General features: G+C 50.0%; 1 protein-coding gene and 1 non-coding gene across 2 annotated transcripts in view; one reads left to right on the top strand and one right to left on the bottom strand.

Moving 5' to 3' along the window:
* Ntn1 (netrin 1) overlaps positions 1–21,987 on the bottom strand; it is a 174,631-nt gene that overhangs the window by 10,830 nt on the left and 141,814 nt on the right. The window contains exon 6 of the mRNA XM_076870712.1: positions 1,497–1,571. Coding sequence (XP_076726827.1) covers positions 1,497–1,571 — 75 coding nt within the window. The remainder of the gene's footprint in view (positions 1–1,496; positions 1,572–21,987) is intronic.
* Positions 6,866–6,938, top strand: Trnaa-ggc (transfer RNA alanine (anticodon GGC)). The gene has a single exon. It is a non-coding gene; the product is annotated as a tRNA-Ala (tRNA).

Genomic DNA, 21,987 nt, shown 5'->3' with positions numbered 1-21,987 from the left:
GAGGGACATGGGAGGAAGGGACATGGGAGGAGGGGACATGGGAGGAGGGGACATGGCCTCCCTGGGACTCACACTGCCCAGGTCTGCTGCTTGGCTAGGAGAAGGTCTGGAAGGGGTCCCCCAAGTCTCCTGCTCACTTGAGGGTTGGGAGGGGCCACCTCGTAGTCCCCAGCCAAGGCTGGAGGCCTGGGGCTTGGACACATGTATCCTGCAGCTGGGGGGCCGCATGGTCTTCTTCCAAAAACCACCTGAAGCCCCTCCTTGTGGCTGTCACCCTGGCTTAGAGACACTATGCTTCCTTTATCTTCAGATGAAGGCCAGTGTGTTGTCAAAATCCAGGTTGACTTCTCCGGGGGAGCTGGAAGTTTCTATACTACCTGGTGATGGCTGTATTTTAAAGGGGCTTTTGGGAATTTACTGGGAACCTCGGAGGGGCCTGGAGTATCAATACCCACCACCTGGAAACCACTGAAATGACATGTAAAACCTGCCAGTTGCTCTTGCTTCATCCTGAGGGAGGCCAGGCAGTGCATACGGGAGTGTGGCTGGATTACTAGGGTCTCACCCTGGCGTCAGCATGGGGTGTGTGCGTGCAGGCGTGGGTGTGCTGATCTGTATGTACATACACATACTCTCTCACACACACGTAATAAAATGAGAACGTTTTAGAAGTTCTCCAAATTCCTAATCATTCATCATTTTATGCTAATAAGGTCCTGACTCTTAGTTAAGAAACAAAGTTTACGTGCATCTATGAAAATGTCCATAATCCACCCACTATTCTGTGTAACTATAACGCACTAATAAAAAAAAAAAAAAAAAGAAGTCTGGGGCTGGGGCTCAGGCTCTGCAGTAGAGCGCTCGCCTAGCACATGCGAGGCCCTGGGTTCGATCCTTGGCACCACGTAAAAATAAATAAGTAGAATAAAGGTACCGAGTCCAAATACAACTAAAAAATAAATATTATAAAAAAGTCTGAGTCTTGCCACTGACCCAGCAAGGACCCCTCAGGTTCAGAAAAGGGCTGGACACTTGGCAATGCAGATTCCCCAGGCTCCCTGCAGCTGAGAGGAACATTCTACACACACCAGGAGCTCCTACCACTGTCCTGATGCTTGAGGGAGGGCCCTGCTGTAAGCCACACAGACTTAAGGAGACTGTCCACAGGACGAATGAGGACATGGAAGATCAGCAAGGCCCAGTCTGCAGCCACACAGCCCAGCAGAGGCAGGGCAAAGGCCAGGGCCCAGCCTGGGAATCCCAGTCTCAGAGGTTCCCACTGACCTTAACGGCCCTCCACAGGGAGAGAAGGAGAAGCCAGGCCCCTGTGGCCCCTTCATGCCCTCTGTCCCTGAGGGCCAAGGTGGAAAAGATGAGCGACTCCTGGGTGTGAGATCCACTGGTCACAAGGATTCCATGACCAACCTGCATCCCAACCCCAGCTCTCCACGGGTCACACGGCCTCACCCCACTTCCCAGGACGGGGCTGTACTCACCATAGTCTTTCTTGCAGTACTTTTTCATGTTAATCTTCAGCTTCCCTTTGGAGGCCTTACAGTAGGAATCGCAGTCTGCAGGAGGGGCAGAGAGCACAGACAAAAACTAATTAGGCTGGCAAAGAATAGGCTGGTGGGCCGGGCGGGAGGCCACCTCCCCAAATACCCAGAGGTCTGCGATACCCATGGGCCAGGCCGAGCGGGGCGGCCATTCAGGGCAGGCCTCGCCTTCTAAAGAGGCCCTTGGGACAAAAGGCCCCCGCCTGACCCCCTCCTCCTCTGGCCTGACGAATCCTTGAGCCGCCTTGGCCTCCGTGAGAGTCTCTGGGGGCTCCCGAATCATGCCACCCAGGGCTTCTGAGCACCACACAAATTCCCCCTGTTCTTAAGACGCCACTGGAGCCCTGATGAAAGCCGATAGAGGCCTCATTGTCACCCCGCGCTCTGGGTCTGTGTCAGCCACTGGCTTTCATGGCGCGGAGCCTCTGGCTGGGGTCAGGCCCCAACAAAAGAGGTCACAGAGGAAATTAGCAGCCCATGAAGTATTAGAAAACCCCTTTGGTGTCCCCTCCACTGGAGTGTACAAATAAAATGTCCCACGAAGAAGAGTTCAGTTCTAATGGGCCCTACTGCTGAGAGGCAGGGCTGCCGGGCCCGCGTCCGCAGGGTATCACTTTGGGGGCTTCCAGGCCCTGAAACGAGAACCGGGGCCTGCCAGCCATTAGACTCGCTTCTTCTGGCAGAAGACCTTCAACTCCCCAAATGCAGACTCTGTGGCTGGACCCCATCCCAATTTGTCCTCTCCCAGCCAGACATTTCTGCTCTTTGGACAAGAAGATGCAGTTCTTTCACTAGGTCTGTGACCTCCTGAGCATGGTGGCCCAGGTCATTGCAGAGGCCCAGGAACCGCCCCCCCCCGCCCCCACCTGGTCTGCCCTTGCCACGCAAGAGTGCGGGATCTCACTTGATTCCTAGAACCGTTCTTTGATGCATGAGAGATGATGTTATTCCCATTCTGCAGACAAGAAAACTGAGGTCAACATGGCAGAAAGGGATGATTTGTTTGGAAGTACAGAGCAAAGCCAGGGCAGGAAGTCAGGCCTCAGGGCATCTGCTCCCAGCCCGTGGCTAAGATCTGCAGAGAATATTCAGAAATCTCCTTAGAGTCAGTCTCTGGCTCCAAAGGAGGCAGTTGTCTCCTCTGAGGTCCCAGGATGCAGTAACTGGTGCCTCAATTAGCTCAGCTCCACCCACTGCCTTGGGAACCAGGGTCCTGGCAGCCCCTTCTGTCTCCCAGACCAGTCTCTTGAGGCCCCAAACTAGGAACCAGTCTCAGGAACTGGAAGAAGAACAGCCCACCTTGCTGCTCCTTTGCAGTCGGATCCCTTGAACCCTCCGCAGAACACAGGAGACCACTGTGTCAGTTTTTCCCATTAACCAGATGGCTGGTGGGTTCCAGGAACTCTTGGGATGCAGGGACTGGGATGTCCAGAAAGAGTGGCCTTCACTCAACTGTGACCAATCCCCAGGATGGGGGAGGACGGCAGCCCCAACACACAAGTCAACAGCACCATCTCCACCACCGTCCACTGCACTTCCAGGTGGGGACCGCTGTGCTGGGCCACGTCTCTGCCACTCGGGGACAGATGATGCTCCCGGCAGAGGCACGGTGTGGCTGAACGCAGGCCCGTGCACATTCTGGTGGTTCCAGTGAGCCAACTCGCTCCCTGCTCCCTCCACTTATGGAAGCCAATTGGAATGCAAGTGATGTCTAGTAATGTCACTGCAGGGACAGCCTCGAATCCATTCGGTGCCTTTTGTGTTATATATTTTGTGTGAAAGTTGTTGGCCCCCATCAGTACTCTCATTTCCGGTTGGAAGGAAATCGCTGACCCCCTGCCTCCTCGGCCTGGGCCCAGGGAGACCCACCCCTGTGACCAGCCTGGGTGGAAAGGGCGCCTCTGAGCATGTCCCCTCTACCAGGTCTGGGGTGAGGGGGCTTTGTGGGGGGCGTTGCAGTGCTCAGCTTAAAATGGAGAAGGCACAGCTCAGAGAGGTTCCAGGGCAGCCTGCCCAAGGGAAGCCCCGCCCCACGAGGCAGAAGGGAGGCAGACGGGGCCCTGGGACAGCCTCCCCCTGGACCTTCAGCATCACTGCCCCCAGCCTAGTAACAGCCATCGATAGCTCTTCTCTTCAGAGCCAAGCATCCACCTGGGACAGAAATCGTCCTAGGATGTGCAACATCCATCATTGCCTAATTTGCTCGGGCTCCCAGAGCCTGTGTGCCAAATCCCAGTCACCGCCACGCACCTCCAGGGCTGCACTGGATACCGGCAGCAACACAGGGCAGGAACAGGGCCTTGGCGCTGTTCCCGATGCTTTACAAGCTCTTCTGGCCCCTTCCAGGCGGGTCCTATTTCACAGAGGAGCGTCCAGGTCCAGAGATGTTGGGCACCTACTCCCCCAGGGTCGAGTGCCTCAGGAGGCCATCTGCCTCCAGAGCCTGGGATTCTAACCTTTGGTCTCCCATCTTGGCTATGCATGGAATCACCTGGAATCTTTAAACCACCCTGGTGCCCGGGTCCTGGTCCCTAGAGGTTTTGACTTCTTTGGCTCAGGGAATGGCCTGAGTGTCTGGATTTCCAATGCTCTTCGGGCGATTGTGACGGGCAGCCAGCATTAGAACCACTCTCTGAACCACGGGAAGGGGACAGTCTCTGTACCCACGATGTGTCCACAGCACCCGCCTCGGCAGAGGACCCAGAGAGGTGGTTGTGAACTCAAACTCACAAGATGTCAGTCGCTGAGCATTTGAGCTGTGCTGGCCTTTGTTGGGGGCTGGGGGGTGGGGTGTCCTTCCTTTCTGTCTGTTGCCAGTTCTGGTGACGTCAGGATGCTTGTTGCAAGCTGCACCCTACTCCCTCCAGAGCTGCTGACGCTGATTTAATGGTGAGCTAGGAAAACAAAGACCAAGCTTTCTAGAACTCTGTGTGTAAAGCCCAGGTAAAGAGGTTTGGAAGGAGAGAGACGCTCAACTGTTCTTTCTCCTTTGGGGAAAGTGAAGAACCTTCCGGAACACAGATGCGGGGCCGGGCCGGGGGTGGGGGGGGAGCTTTTTGGCTGCTTGTGACTCTTCCTTTGGACTGTATTCCAGATAGCTGAGGTCACTGGACAAAGTGGTCCCTGGATAAGGAAAACGTCCCTGTCTTTGCTTCCTTTATCAAAGGCACGCAGAGCCACAGAGATTGCCTCTGAGATGGATAAACCACGGGCTCTAAAAGCCAACTCTGTCTCCCTCCCCAACATGGCATCTACTTGGCAGCCCCCTCGCGGAGCCTCTCCTGGCTTTTGTGCCAAAATAGCTATAAAGACAATGAAAAGATGAAAATTCACACACTAACGCCAAGAACGCAAACTGATAGATGACCCAGTGCCGGGATCTGGGAGCAATCTCTATTAATTAAAGGCAGATGGTGGAGGAAGAAGCAAAAACTATCCAGGTTTTACCTCGGGACTCAGCTCTTTGTCTGATGAACAGAAAGATCCTGGGGCGAGGGAGGAAGATGGCAGACAGAAGGACACTGACCAGAAAACCAATGGGGCAGGAAGAGGGCGGGGGCACAGGGGGTGAGCCCTCCACCAGGGGAGGAAGTCTGAGGAAGGGTAGCGACCAGAAGGATTAGCAGTTGCGGTGGCTTCCTGAACTTATATTTTCAATCAAAATCACTGATGGCAGAGAATCAGAAAGTGAGGAATAAGAAGGGCACCGAGTCTACCCAGGAGAAGCAAATCCAAGTAAAAGGTTGGTAGAACTGGGAACTGGAGATGGAGCCATGGACCGTCCCCTGCCGTCCACCTTGGATCCGAGATGGGAACCCAGCCCTCAGGCTAGGACAGGGATTGACAAAGCTTTTTCTACAAAGGGCCAAACAGTATATATCTGAGTCTTTGAGGGCCACGTGCTCTGCGTCACAACTATTCAACTGGGTGGCCTCAGCTCCAAAACAGCCACCAACAACAGGTGAGCCGATACGCAGGATAGACTAAACAATTCTAGAAAGAAAAAGTCACATGAAATAGGAGGAAAGATAAAGTGTTAAAGACCATATATATTAAATGCATAAGAGACAGAAGAGCTGGAAAAATAAAAACTAGAGCAAATTATCTCAAATCCCAGGGGCACAATTAACATCCACTTTGTAAGCAGCAGAGAGAAATGATACTGTGGCAAACTAATTCAGGGATTTGAGAAGATGGAGAAATTTTCAAAATACAGGGGGAAAGGATAAAGACATAGAAACATGGAAGAGGATAAAAACGTAGGAAAGTAGAGAGCAGGTAGGTGACAGGTGGGAACTGCAGCAGAGGTCAAATGGAATGGAAGCGGGACTTAAGCAGGCCAGGCCTGGTGGCATCCCTCGATAATCCCAGCTACTGAGGAGGCTGAGGCAGGAAGAGCATCAAGTTCTAGGCCACACTCAGCAACTTAGAGAGGTCCTGTTTAAAACAATAAAAAGGGCTGGGGATGTGGCTCAGAAGTAAAGCATCTCTGAGCTTAATTCCCAGTGAGTGGCAGGGAGAATCAAAGCTCAAGGAATAGGGTCCAACACCTAGACATATTTTTGCAAAACACCAAGATGTGGAAAAAAAACGGAGAGATTCAAAAACAAAGATCTGGGCCAATGATCACAAAGCAATGTCTATAAAAGGGAAAACTTATGACTCAAAATTTTATACCTAGCTACACTAGCATAGACGTACTCAGGCCACAGTGAACAAAACACATTCTCAAGTCAGCAAGGGCTCAGAAAATATTCCAATCCTGTGTCTTTTAATTAAAATAATTATTGAGGATATTTTCCAACCATGAAATGAATAAATAACAAGAACTAAAAAAGAAGTCATGATCTAAACATACTGGAGATGAACACCAAAACCAATAAATACAGATATTTCAGACTTGGTTCTAAAACCAAATCCAAATATCAAAATAATTTTTCAATATTTGAAAGGGATCAGACTGTCTATAAAACTATAAAAATTCACTTTGAAACTTTAGATCATATTAACAAAAACTAGAAAGTAGAATGAGGTGAGGAATAAAATTCTGGGTCTTGAATAAAATGTAGAAGATTCTATTCCATGCTTGACTACATAGATTAAATACTGCCTTTGGGGGGAAAAAACACTGGAGAACTTAAGAAATAAATTATAGTTAATAGGCTAAGAGATAAACCAGAAAAAAAGGAAAATACAAAGACCACCTATGATAAGATCACAGAAAAATTATCTCAAGACAAATCATTGAAAATATCATGTACCCAACTCCTCTACTGAAAAACTAATTTAAAAATATTAAATCACAGGCTGGGGATGTAGCTTAGTGGTAGAGCACTTGCCTGGCATGCATGAGACCCTGGGTTTGAACCCCAGCATCTCACACACACACACACACACACACACCACACACTCTCTCTCTCTCTCTCTCTCTCTCTCTCTCTCACAAAATTACTCTTTAAGAGGAATATAACTAAAGTGATTTTTTAAAAAACGTCTACAATTTATGTTGTGGAAAAGTCATAGGAAAAAAGCAAAGGAAAACAATAACAAAAAACAAACCAAAAGGGATAAAGTAATATTAGAAAAGGTAGAATTCAAGGCAAACATTTTTAAAATGGACAAAGAAGATCACCTAGAAAATAAATTTTGTCTTATGGGTGTGGAATAACACCCCTTGAGATACATTAAATAAAAACTGAGGAAAATACAAAAAAGAAGCAGACACACACAAGTAGTCAAAGAATGCTAAATTAATTCCAAGAAGCTGAAATTGAACAGGCCACATGTCCTGACCACCATGTAATAAATATTATTTGTTATTAAAGAAGAAAGAATGAAAATATGCAACATATATTCACTTCTAGAAGTTTCAGAATGAGCAAAACAAAGCCCAAAGAAAGTGGGAGGAAATTATTAATCACAGCAGAAGTAGAAATGAATGTACTAGACATGGAAAAAAAAAAAAACCCTCAAAATTAGAAATACATGCAAGATCTGAATCTTTGAAAAGTCCCCAACAAACTTTTTAAAGAAGACCAGACAAAACATTGTCATGTCTAATTATGAATAAAAGAAAGAAAACAGAATACTAGGAAATAACAAGGGAATAACCATGATCTAGAAAACATTTTATGCATTGTAAGGCTATTGTATGCAATGGCAGGCTACCATCTTGGAGATCTGAATGAAATAAATTTTTTTTAAGAGAGAATTTTTTAATATTTATTTTTTAGTTCTCGGTGGACACAACATCTTTATTTTATTTTTTATGTGGTGCTGAGGATCGAACCCAGCGCCCCGCGCATGCCAGGCGAGCGCGCTACCGCTTGAGCCACATCCCCGGCCCTAAATACCAATGTTTTAGAAGAACATAAATGACCAAATTGAACACATAATCTTAGGAAATGTCTGGACTGAACCAGTTTCAGAGGCCATGTGAACATTTAAAGGACACACCCACCTTGTGCTACCTGTTTAGAAACACAGAAAAAGGTGGGAGGTCACTAAGATGAACCTCATGAAACTGCCCAGAACTGACCATTTTGCAACTTTAAGAAAGCAGTTCCACGTGGTCCAACCTTAATATAAAAGGAGGCATAACTTAGACACACCAGACCCTGCAGTCCGATTGATTAGCCTCATTTACTCATTAGAGTCCCAACCTTTTATACTTACCAGGTTCCCAACCTCCCCTCTCACCCAGTGCCAGGACCCCACTCAATGACTGCAACAACCCCCACCCCTGCCAGTCTCTCCAGGGCACTGGGTTGAGAGCCCAGGTAAACGCTGGCAGATCTGCAGTGGCCCCTGCGCTACCAGGGCCACCCACCTTCTGCACCCTTCTCCCCTGTAAGAGACAGGGGCCGCCCGGGCTGGACACAGGTGCTGGCTGGCTCCCCACTGGCACAAGCTCTGTCCCAGGGAGGGCCACTGAGACCTGGAGGCGGCCATCTGCCCAGCTCGCAGCAGGCCCATCCTGGCTGGCTGACATCCGGGCTCCTCCTGGGAGTGGCCCCCCCTCCCTTTCATCCTTCCCACCTGCTCCCCTGACCGACCCACAGACTGGAGCCAAGAGGTGGCCCTGCGGCCCAATCCCCGTGGCCCAGCCCCTCCCACCTCTTCCTCCACCTTGGGGAGTTGGCCCCTCTGATCTGCCTCCTGCGCTCAGGTGCCAAAATCCTGCTGGGCGTGCTTGCTGGCCAGCACAAGGCTCATCTCTGAGCATATGGCAGGCAGAGCCCGGCGGCCCGTGGTGAGAGCCAGGGGCACCGCATCTGGCACCTCCCCCTGGAGGAGGGCGGGGAGCTGGCAAAGGTCTCGCTCGGGCAGCCCTGGCCCTGCTCCTCCGAGCTCCTCTGCCTCTCTGCGTCTGGGCTGTTGGATTTGGGAGCAGGGTGGGGGGGTGATGAGGGACCCCCCGGCCATAGTGGTCGGCCTCCTGGGACAGGGGAGCCCAGAGGCGGTGGGTAAAGGATGGGCTCCTGGGCTCTCAATGGCCTGGGGGTAAGAGTTCAGGGGGAGAAGGGCTGGGGCTCAGAGGGTCCTTCTTCCCACCAGCAGGTGACAAGGCAGGTGGCGTCAGTCTGCCCCTACAGCATGCTCTACCTCTGTCTAACCTGGAGCCACCAAGCTGCCCAGAACCATCTCTTCACGCAAGAGAGAGTCCAGCTTTGAGTGTGTCTAGTTCAGACTGCAGCAGGTGTCTGTGAGTCCACGTCAGTTGTCACAGGGGAGTCATGGGACAACGGGGAGGCACTTCCCATGATGCCAGCTCCTGCAGCTACAGGCAAGGCCCTGCCTCCCAGGTAAGACCACCTTCTTATCACTTTCACCCAACACTTTATCTAAGGGGACAGCCACGCGTCTAGGTGAGCCAGAGCCCAGGCAGCTCTTGAGCCCCTGGCCCCTCTCTCCAAACCAGGGCCAGTCCCACCCACTCAATCTATAGCCCACAAGTCCCAAGTGAGTCAACGGCAGATGCCCATTTAACTTCAGGCTCAGGGGCAGAAAAGGCAAGTTCTTCCAAAATGAGGCAGCCTCTGGCAATGAATTGGCAGAGGAGCTGGGCAAGAGGGGCTTTGCAAACTCTGGGACAAATGATTAGAAGAAAGCTCCAAATGTTTACAACCTCAAGAGTAAAGGGTTGGTGTCCTTAATATGCAAAGAACTCTTCTGAGTCAATAAGAAAAAGATAAGCTATCTAAACTTAGATGGCAATGAATAGGTCATTCACAGAAGAGGAAATTAAAAAGGGACAGGGAAACAGAAACATGATCATCTTAAATATCAACGAAACAGACCTCTGGCTAAGGGGATCAGGGCATTTCTACATGGCAAACTGGCAAAGGCAAACGTGTAATGTGCATGTAAAGTGGTTGGGGCCAAATTAATAGGGACTCTCCTGAGAGCAGTTGGTATTGAGTGTCACAACCCTGAAAACCCTCACCCCATGAAGCAACCCTACTTCTTTATTATCCACTCATTCACTTAACTAGCTGGCTGTGGGAGGCACTAGGCACACCCCGAGACGAATGGAAGTCAGGTGGCACTAGAGCAGAAGGGGACAGGCCAGTCACACAAGTATCATCATACCCACAAAAGAATGATGCTAAGAAAATGAGGACTATGAGCAGAGCACATTGGTAGCAAATAGAAGGACAGTGGAAAGCCATTAAGATACAAAGGCCATTCTTTGGAGCTGATGTTTAGGCTGGCCAGCAGTCAGTCCCGTGAAGTCAAGGGAGGGGCATCTATGTAACCTGGAAGGTGCAAAGGCCCCAGGGTAGGAAAGTGCTGGGCAGATATGAGGAACTCAAAGGGAGTCTGGAATAGCATAAAGCTGAATGTCTGGCAGTCATTTGAACTTCATTTTAGAAGACTATAATGCGCTTTAAAGTGCTGGGTTTTATATCTTTCTTTGCTGTCCTTAGCCACATTTAAAATTTTACAACGAAGATATGATTCTCATGGGATTTTTTTGGGTCGAGGGGAGCTGGGGATTGATCCCAGGGGAGTGATAACACCCAAGTCCTTTTTAATTTTTTTTTTTATATATTTTATTTTGAGACAGGGCTTCACTAAGTTGCCAACTTGTGATCCTCTGTCTCGGCCTCCACCCCACCACCAGTCGACTTATAGGCATGCACCACTGTGCCCAGCACAATTCTCATGTTCAAAAGAAAAAAGGTACTAAAACTCTTCTGAGGCAAAATGAAATCGGCCAAATCATTTTTACCTGTGTAAAAATGTATTGCAACAAATTCTGCTTCTGTGTACAATCATAGCGCACTCAGTAACTAAATAACAGAATAGCTCCGTAGAGCAAGCGGATTAGGTACTGGGGGACCAGATGGATCACACTATGTCACCTGCTCGTATGAATGTGGCATAATGAAGCCCACCGTTATGTATGATCATATGCACCAATTAAAAAAAAATCAATAAAAAATATTCCAGGGCTGGGGATGTGGCTCAAGCGGTAGCGCGCTCGCCTGGCATGCTTGTGGCCCGGGTTCGATCCTCAGCACCACATACAAACAAAGATGTTGTGTCCGCCGATAACTAAAAAAATAAATATTAAAAATTCTCTCTCTCTCCTCTCTCACTCTTTCTTTAAAAAAAAAAAAAATATTCCAAACGGAGTCTTTTCTTTCTAGTGAGGATGGGACCATTTACTCATGGGGCTAAGGATCCTAGAAAAATCCCACCCGTATTCAACAAGGGGACATCTGTATTCCGAATCATGGGACTTCTGCTCTGGGGAACGCTATATACCAAAAGATGGCAGGTGCGCACAGGTACGTCCTCTCCCAGCCCCACAAATGGTGATACAAGGGACAAAGAAAAGGTGACAGATCTTGACATCCGGTGCCTGTGGGACCTGTGTATGTGTATGGCGGCGAAGTGACACCATTGCTCTAGCGAGAACGGGACCCTTTCCTTCTCGAGGGCGGCAGCTGAGCATCTGGCGGAGCAGCGGGACCCAAGCTCCTCCTGAGCACAGCTCTGCTCCTCGGGCCTGGGGCGCAGCTGGCAGAGCTAGGGCTCAGCTCCCCGAGGGAAGCTCTGCTCTCCCTTCCCGCGCCTTCCCCAGGTGTGACCAGAGCTGGGTCCCCTTTCTCAGTCCTCTCCCTGCAAAGTCGCCCCAGGACTCAGGCCAGAACCTGAAAGATTCATTTTCCTTTTTCCTTAAATAGCCAGGCCCAGTGGGGTCCCCCCCAAGATGTTCTTCTCCGAAGCCTCCCTGGGGTCACCACGCCACGGTGCCCCTTGCAGCCCGAGGATGTAAGAGGACATCCCGAGAGGGGGCTCCGGGGAAAGCCACATTTTACGTGGTAAAAATAGGGAACCTATAGGCTCCCCTCTGATCAGGGCCTTGAAACATTCTGCGCCACCGTGTCCCCGTCTGAGAAATGCAGCAACTGTGGTGACAATCAAAACCAGGCTTCCCATTGGCAGAATTTAAGGACAATGACCGCAGGCACAGGGAGGACATGGGAGGTCAGGGCCATCTCTGGACAGGATGTTTCAGCTCGAGGTGGCCTTAGAGGCACCACCTGGGGGGGCAGGGGGAATAATGGTGGAGCAGCAAGGAACATGGGGACAGAAGGGACCCCAGAAGACAAGGAGGAGGGCTCAGTTGTGGCCCAGCAATGGGCCTCCACAGACCAGGACAATGGACAAACCAAGAGCCTCATTGATCTGGACGCTGGAGCTCCCCACGCCCCCAACAAGACTAAGGCCCCTTTCCTGGTGGTGCTGGGGGCCCACAGTCAGGCAGGGCTGGGGACAAAGGCTGTGGCAGGCCCGTGGGGAGGACCTCATCTTTGCCTGAGGGCCACAGCATTGGGACATTCGCTGTCCTGCATGTCCTCCTCCAGCGCCATCCCGTGTTTGAATCCTGCCATTTTCAGAGTACGTGGAAAGAACAGGACTCCCTGGGCATGAGGAGAGGCCAGACCACCCCATGGGCCCCTCACAGGCTGAGCCACACACCTGGCCCTCCAATGCCGTTTCCGTTGGGGTATTCTTGGAACCCATTCCTGATCACTTCCCTGAGGGGCCATCCTTCGCCCACATGCTCTGGTGGGCATCCTTGAAGCTCCTGGCATCCGTCTCACGGCCTAGAATTTTCTATCTGCCTTCTCCCCTGGCAAAGCAGACCCTGGTGTCACAGTACCTCCCGCAGGGTGGGTCACCACTGCCCACTCGATGAACCCAAAGGCACACAGACACTGCCCCCTGCAAGAGGCCACCGACAAGGCAAAGCAAAGTCAGTGGGGTGTGTCTGTGTCCGTGAGACACCAAGACAGCCGGCCACAAATACAGGGTCCCCAGAGAAACCTGGTGCTGCGTGTGGGAAATCCTGGGGGGTCAGGGCCAACCTCTCTGACAACGAAGAATCGGTCTGGGGGGAGGAAGAGGTACCAGGTACCCAAGAAGGGAAGAGGCCGTGGCCCCTCTGTTGGGATGCAGGGTGACATCTGGGATCAGCAGCGTTAAGCTTTTCTGTAGGTCTCAGCTTGCCGTCTTTGGGGCATGGTGCAGTAGTGGGACAGATCCCCTCTTCCTGGACCCCCAGGATGCAATCTGTTATCCCAGTGGAATTGATATATCTCAAATGCTAAGGCAGGAAGGATCTGGCAGGACTCGGGAAGCAGGAAGGCTACCCTCAAGACACCCCGAATGCTGGCTTTAAGATTCTCACAACTGTGTGTCCTTGGGCCTGTTGCTGAACTTCTCTGAAGCTCGAGTTTCTCATTCACGAAATAGAGCTGAGAGTCTACAATCTTTTAAAATCCCTGTAAGATGAAGCCTGGCATATAATAACCACTAAAAATAAATGTCAGCTATTATCATTTTTAAACTCTAATTTAGGAATCAGGAGAGAAATCCAATTTCATTGTATTACCAGCATATCCAAAAAAAAAAAAAATTTTTTTTTTTTTTTTTTTTTTTTTAAACACAAAGATATTTCTCACTCAAGTGTGTCCTTGGGTCACTGAATAATGACTGACCGTCCTTCCATTCCGTCTTTTAGAGGCTGTGGTTCCTCCAGGGCCACACTTGACACACTTTGCAGTTAGTTTGCAATTTATTTGTTTATGGTCCCTCTTCCTCCCCGAAATCAGGGGAGGAAGTCACCGCTGTATCCCCAGGGTCCAAGACGTAGAAGGGGCCCTCAGTAAATGTTTGTCAAATGAATCCAATCAAAGTATGCCCGCCGGCTGCCAGCATCGTGTGGCCAGCAAAGTGACCCTCGGTTCTAACTGATTCCTTCCCTCTCTCATCGGAGGGCAGAAGTCACCAGCTCTGGGAGGAAACCCGCATGAAGGAGCCAGTCTAGGGGCAACAGCAGCAGAGGGAGGCTGGCGGCGGGATTCTGAAGGGATGTGGGGAGGGAGGCGCGATTTTGGAACATGCTGGAAATGCAAAGAGCAGTGTTTGGAGAGCACAGCTCCTTGGCCAGGGAGGAGACTGGGAGCTGATAAATCTTCCCTCTCCGGGGAGGCTGGAAGGGCTCTGGTGTTGGGTTGGACGTTAATAACCCAGATCCTAAATCCACTGCCTTATTATGAAAATACATTTGCAGATTTAAAACCCTGGGCCGGATCTGAGGCCAGCTCTTACAGGTGGAGCCAGGAAGGTTCAGAGCCCAGGAAGCCCCTGAGGCCGCGGGGCCGGGTTGTCTGGCCCAGAAACCGGTCAGTTTCAGCTCTGCATGTTGGGACCCCCCCAAAGGGACATACTGAGAGGGCTGAGCTTCCAAGAGGGGTGAGGAGGGAGCTGGGCTTTTTTTATTTCCCTTGGCTGATGACAGAGCTAAGGGGCCCTACCCCCTCTCTGCAGGGCTGGGCTCCAGGGTGGGGTGGAGTGGCCAGGGCTCCAAAGACCACGTGATGCAGGGGAGCAACCCCTCTTCTCCCCTTTGAACAAGAGGGTGAAAATGAGTCCCCAGCATGCTCTTTCTTCTTGCTGAACAAGATGGATTGGAAAACAAATTAGCTCAAATAAAGCATGTAATTAGATTAAAGGCTCTTGCCCAGCGCCTTCGGGGGGCTACAGAAAGCCCTCTGGGCAGAGGCAGGAGACCCGGCTGGCAGAACCAGCTCCTGGACATCCAGAATTTGCTCTCAACCCTCAGCAGCCTACCCCTGGGTCTCCCTAGCCAGTTTCAACTCTGCCACAGGGATTACCATGAAGATCGCCCCTGTCTGGCCACCAGCCCAGACCTTGGGGTCACCCCCGTTCCCTGCCTGCAGGTGCTGGCTGCCTCAGCCTCAGAGGGCAGCTGTGTCCAATCCACAGGTAGGAACAATTGGAATGTGATGAGTTCCACCTGGACACATTCCCCGCCGACACTCTCCACCCACCCTCCTCATTTGATCTATACGACTCAGGAGGATACAGCAGAGGAATGACCTGGCCAGTACACAGGAGAAAATGCAAGACCGGAATGCTCTGTGTCCAAGGCCACCAGCCAGTGGGGGCGCATTCCCTGATACTAGCCACCCTCACTCCAGTCCAGGGCCACCCAGAGGAGCCTCCGTCTCCAAAGACATGAGCGCCCAGTGACCACAGAGTCGCAACCCTTAACCGGCCCCCATCCCCATGCAGGGGCTGCAGGGTCTCAGGGGACCGTTCTCTCAGCTTCCCTGTCCTCAGGAAGAACCTCCACACAGACACCTCCCTACCCACCATCCCACACCTGACCCCTTCCCCAAGTGAGGCCTCTTATGATCATAAAGGTCTGGCTGGTGGCAGGAGCCATTAGGAAGCAAAGCCATGTCTGCAGCCTCACAGAGAAAGCAGGCCAGGTTCAAGGGGTTGCTGGACCCAGGGAAGAAATTCCCCGTCAACACGGCAGATGAGTTCTGGCCCTGCGGGGTGAAGGAGAGCCCAGGCAGGGAGGAGGAGAAAGAGAAAAAGTGTGAAATGTGGGATTCCTAGTGCAAAAGGCTCAGTGATGAGCAACTTAGCAAAAAAGGATAAAAGCGGTTGCTAGAAGCAGCACGTGGCCCACGATCCCCGCCCTGGCTCCCCACTAATCATCACTAATCAACCACAGCACCCTAAGACATCCATAAGGGGCTCCCTCCCGGTTGCCCAGTGGATAAGCGGACACATTCCTGCCTCCATGATTCATTCTGTCACTTGTCACTGACTGCTAGACTGGACATGGGCCACAGGACTCCCCTTTCAGGAACTGAAAGGAGGCAGGCCACACTTGACCCCTGTTGCCAGCCTGAGTCTCTCTCAACATGGTCCCTAAGGTGGGACAGGACTGCCATCAGCTGAGCCTCACTTGAATTCTGTACCTCCCCAAGGAGATACAGGATTACTTGCATTGTAAATGGAATGAAATAGTTGTCATACTTCATTTGGGCGGGGGGGGGGGGGGGGGGAGGGGGGGGAGAATAGTGACAAGAAAAAAGATCTGCATGTATACAGTACAGACGGAATTTTTTTTTTTTCCAAATGGTTTTCATTCGAGGTTGGTTGAATCCATGGAGGTGGATCCTATGGATACGGAGGCCAGTGCTATGCATCTAGAGACCGGGAGGAAGAAGGAACTGCTAGAAAACTGAGGGCCAGGCAGCAGCAGCAAACAGAAGCAAGCAACTATGAAAACCAGGTGGCTATGTAAAGAACTCAAAAAACTTAACACCAAAAAGAAAAAAACAACAACAAATAATCCAATCAATAAATGGGCCAAGGAACTAAACAGACACTTCACCAACAAATACAACAGATCAACAAACATATGAAAAAAATGTTCATCATCTCTAGCAATGAGAGAAATGCAAATCGAAACTACTTTAAGATTTCATCCCACTCCAGTCAGAATGGCATTTATCAAGAATCCAAGCAAAAATAAGTGTTGGCGAGGATATGGGGGGAAAGGCACACTCATACATTGCTGGTGGGACTGCAAATTGGTGCAACCACTCTGGAAAGCAGTATGGAGATTCCCCAGAAAACTTGGAATGGAACCACCATTTGACTCAGCTTTTCCACTCCTTGATTTATATGCAAAGGGCTTAAAATCAGCATACAACAGTGATACAGCCACACCGATGTAGCAGTTCAATCACAATAGCTAAACTATGGAACCAACCTAGGTGTCCTTCAATAGATGAGTGGATAAAGAGAATGTGATACATATATACACAATGGAGTACTACTCAGCCTTAAAGAAGAATGAAATTATGGCATTTGCAGGTGAATGGAAGGAACTGGAGACTATTGTGCTAAGTGAAATAAGTCAATCCCAAAAAACTAAAGGCCAAATGTTTTCTCTGAGAAGTGTATGCTGATCCATAGTGCAGGGTGGGTGTAGGGAAGAATGAAGGAACTTTGGATTGTACGAGGGGAGTAAAGGGGGGCACAGGAGTGGGGATGGGAAGGACAGTAGAATGAGACAGACATTATTACCCTTTGTACATGTATGATTACACTACCGGTGTGACTCAGCACCATGTACAACCAGAGAAATGAGAAGTTATTCTCCATTTGTGTACAATGTGTCAAAGTGCATTCTACTGTCATGTGTAACTAATCGGAACAAATTTTTAAAATTAAAAAGAAAACCAGATGGAGAATAACTAAGGGCCATTTCAAATAAATGGCAACCATTCCTAAGATGGGTGGATAAGACACAGCACACTTCCTCTCCCGATGAATAAAAACATCCTGAAAGGTGACTTGTGATCAATGTGCATATGCTAAATGTGGCAAGAAAGTTGGTGATACATTTGGAAAAGATTTCCATTCCACAGAATGTTTTTTTTTTAAACTTCTGTGGCATTTCAATGAATAATGTCACAGGTATTTGGAAACTATGTGTATGGAGTATCACTCATGCCACAATCTCACAACCATGGCAGAAACTGAAGTCCTCCCCAACCAAACCAAACTCAGCGCTACCTTCTCATACGGAGAACAAGGGTACAATATTCTTGATCCCATATCTAAGTATCCTGAATCCAAAATGCCTGGGACGAGAAGTGTTTTGGATTTCAATTTTTTTTTCATACTTTGGACTATTTGCATATACATAACGAGATATCCTGGAGAAGAGACGCAAACACGAAGTTCACTTATGCTTCATATACACCTCATACACGTAGTTGGAAGGTAATCTAATCAGTATTTTTAGCACCTGCCTTTTGACTGTGGCCCTTCCCATGAGAGGGAGGTCAGGTGTGGAGTTTTCCACTTGGGGGGGGGGGGACATCAAAAAGTTTTGGATTTGGGAGCCCTTTAGATTTTTGGATTCTCATGAGTAGGGATGCTCACCCTCTATGGTGTTTGCTTTAGTGAAGTGAAAGACTCTCCATGTACTCCAGGGAACCACAGGCCCAAGTGAGTCCCTGTGGAAGGTGATGCCATTCTTCACATACCGGGCAGGATACAGCTATCCTCCTAGTGTCACATGGGGTGCAGAGCCTAGGAGTTGGAGGGTGCACCAAGAGCCCTGTGGATACCCTTGACTTCACCCCTGCCTTCCTCACCTGGAGGCATCCTAAGCTCTAAAAGGATGCCAAGTTCCTTCTTTAACCCAGTCCTCCGCGGCTTGACCATCTCTTCTTTCTCCAAGAACTGCTGGACACGGAATTCCCAACTGCGGCTCCCTATTTGTTGGTTCTTGAGGCCAACTTGGAGTCAGTGTATCTCTGACTCCCTGCTGTCCAAAGGCAGAGGGAAGTGGAATAGAAAGGACAGCGGACCCTGGGAGTTCAAGCTCTCTGTTAAGGCTCCCATAGGTCCCCACATCCTGCATCTGACCTGCTGCAAAGCTCACATGAAGGCCTCTGGAACTCTCCTGGTAGACAGAGGTCTAACCGGCTCTCACCTACGAGGGAGGCCCTGTGTGGGGGAGAATTGAGCTCCATTCTTGGTACCCACAAGCATCAGCTCCTGTTGGAAACTGCGGTATAGCAAACCAGGCCCCATTGGGTCCTGGAACCAGTCCCTGTGGATACTTAGGGACCACTGTATTGTCCTCACGCAGAGCCCTCTGCTCTCACACGCCTCCTCCCATGGGAGTCAGGCTTTCTGATAGCCTTGAGGTCCACACCACCCTCTCCATGCCCTTCCTTGGGGTGACATGCTCACCCAGACCTTGGGTCACAAAACAAGTTCAAAACTCTTTCTCATCCAAGTTCAAAACTATCACCCAGAGATGAGCTATGCAAACCAAGGAGAGAACAGATGGGCATCTTTCTGCCTAAGGATGGGGTACCGGCTGGAAAGGGGGTCTTAGGTTGGGGGAGATGAGGAAGGGTGGTACTCCCCTCTAGAAAAATACATCTGCATCAGAACCAGAGAGAGAAAAACACCTGTCGGCAGCCTCCTAACACCTTTTCAAGATGCAAATCTGGCCTCATAAGATGAGCCTTCTAGATTTTTTGCTTGAGGACCCCAAATGTCCAGCCATGGCGCTGACTTGAAGTACAGTCAGTGCTCTGAACCCATGAGTTCTGCATCTATTAGACAAACCCAAGATCAAAAGTATTCTAGAAAAGAATCACATGTGTAACGAACACGTGCAGACTTTTAAAAATCACCATTCCCTAAACAATATGGTGTAAAATAATCATGTCCACAGCATTTACATCATATTAGGTGTAAGTAATCTAGAGATGAGTTAAAATATATGGAAGGATGTGTGGAGGTTACATGCAGATACTATGCCATTTTATATAAGGGACCCGAGTACCTACAGATTTCGGTGTTCTGGGGTGAGGGTCCTAGAACCTATCCCTTATGGATACTTGGGGACCACTGTATTGTCCTCTCTTATCTACCACCTGTGCCCTTAGGAAACACCAGCCCAACTGGAGGAGCAATGAGCCACCTTAGACTTGGGGCTTCATTCATTAGGCCACAAAAGACCCAGCAGGTCTGACACTGGCCAGGCACAGAAGACGAGGCCAGCTTCCACTGACATGGCTCGATCTGATGAACAGTGAGTACCTTGAATGAGAATCATCGACTGAACTCACGTGTCTCCCTCACATAGCGCACTAGGAGTCCAGGAAGGCCAATCTCGTGCCTCCTACCCAATTCGATCCTGGAACCCCAGCCCCAGCACTACGTGGATGTGTGATCACGGAACAAACGCGAGGAGGACAAACTGACAGATACACAAAGCTTCTGATACGAAGTCCCAAGGCATTCTGGGAGTTGGCAGGCAAAGTTACGAAAAGCCACTACCGAGCCTGGCTGAATAAAAAATCCCCCATTTTCAGCCTGTAGCCCAGATAAGGCCAAGGGAAGGATTTAGAGAGCACAGGATCCGTATTGCCTAAGCCCTTCCAAATTGCAGAAAAGACTGCACCTGCCTTCATCCGTCTGCGGCTGCTAATCCGCTGTAACAGCTCCGTGCCCCCCATTCTATCTCCCCCTCGGCGGGCAGAGTTATCCTGTGTATTCGCCTTTAATAAGCTAAGCCATTCTGGCACCGTATTCACTGGTATCTGCTCCCACCGGGTCCGCCCCACGGGGTCTCCTTGTCAGCTCTCCCAGTGAACAGGGGATTTTGTGTTCAGCAGGGAAAACAAAGCTGTCCCAATAGGGATCCAGTTGGCTCTCTCTACGCTCCTCCAGAGAGAGCCAGCAGTGGACACGAACTGCAATTGCTGTCAACACGAAAGGGGGATTCAGATGAGCTAAGCTAAGCTGGGGCTCCCTGGGAAGGTCCTGAAAGAGAGGGACACTTGCAGTCCTGTCGCGTCCACCCGGCTGGTTGGCTGGCTGGCTGGCTGGTTAGCTCGGCTGGTTAAGCCAGTGCCCAGAAAGGACATGCTTGGAACCCAGGGGCTGCCCTGGCTTAGTCTGCCTACACCCCAAACCGCAGTCGCTATCGGGTAGAAAGCACTCTCTTGGGCCAAGATGAGGCTAAACTGTTTCCTACAGAGGAAAAAAAAAAAAAAAAAAGGCCCTTAAGATTCACCCTCACATTCTGATGTCAATTACTGTAGCCCAGGCAACAGGTGGCCAGAGATGAGCCCCAGATTGGAAGAGTGATCCAAAAACATCTATGGGGAAGACTGCTTTCATTTTCCTCCTGAGCATATGGACTACATTACCCAGTCATCCCTTGGAGTAGTGTGGTCACATGGCCGAGTTCTGGCCAATGAGATGTGGGTATAAGTGAGACCCCACATTTTGAGGCCTAGCACATAAAAATCTCCCCAAACCCTCCCAGCAATGACGCTAAGGCCTCAGATGGCACAGCCAAGTGACAGAAGGAGCGTGGGGCCCTGGATCCACCTGTGGGAAGGAGGCCATCCAATGAGGAAACCTGTGATGGCTGTTGTATCAGCAAGAAATAACTGACCACCAGGAATGTTTGTTACAACACAGCCTGCCTGATCCACGCAGGGTTGTGAAATTCACAACATGAAGTGAATTAGAACAGCAGTAGTTTTTTTGTGATAGAATAGAGACAGAGATGAGTAGGACTGACACTACAGAGTGGTCAGCTAAATGTGGGAAGGGGGACATGGGGACCCAAAGAGTAACCAGCAGGTCTTTCTTCAGTGTGGAACTGGAGAAAGGGAGAGGGGATGGGAAAAAACCACTGGTGCCAATAAAACTTTCCATCAAATTATCTGCCATGTAAAGTTGTTCTTGGGTATGAGAGGGGAACTGGTTCCAGGACCTCCCACAAACGTCAAAATCCTTGGATGCTCAAGTCCCTTATATAAACCAGCACAGTATTCACATATAACTTAGGCACATCCTCCAAGTACTTTAAATCATCTCTAGGTTACTTACCATATCTAACCCAACGGAAATGGAATGCACATAATTGTTTTACTGCATTGTTTGGGGAATAATAACAACAACAACAAAAAGTTTGTGCACGTAAAGTACAGATACTTTTTTTTAAAAAAATTACATTTGATCTATGGTTGCTTGAATCCATGCAAGCAGATCCCACGGGGACAGAGAGCCAACTGTCTTGCAGATGTGTGCTGGGTGTCCTGCCCAGACCCTTTACTGGCCCAGCGCCCCCATCCCCAGCTGCTGCAGGGCCAGGGCACATTTGCAGTCTTCTCTGAAGGCTTGCCTTTGCCTGATGGACACTGCTTTGCTTGCAGGTATCTGGGGGGTTAAAAAGGTCCCTCCCCAGGAGACAGTCCATAGCTAATGGTCAACAGATGTGGGTGAGTAGAATGGCCCGATCCTTTTGCCTTTAAGCAGAACAACTTTTTGTTTTGTTTTTGGTACCAGGAATTGAACTCAGGGGCACTCGATCACTGAGCCACATCCCCAGTCCTATTTTGTATTTTACTTAGAGATGGGGGTCCCATAGTTGCTTAGCGCTTTGCCATTGCTGAGACTGGCTTTGAACTCACGATCCTCCTGCCTCAGCCTCCCAAGCTGATGGGATTACAGGCGTGTGCCACGGCGCCTAGGA

Source organism: Callospermophilus lateralis, chromosome 11, assembly GCF_048772815.1.
Source record: "Callospermophilus lateralis isolate mCalLat2 chromosome 11, mCalLat2.hap1, whole genome shotgun sequence".
Lineage (NCBI taxonomy): Eukaryota > Metazoa > Chordata > Mammalia > Rodentia > Sciuridae > Callospermophilus > Callospermophilus lateralis.
The sequence above is the reverse complement of the archived record's forward strand: the minus strand, read 5'-3'. Positions and strand labels throughout refer to the sequence as shown.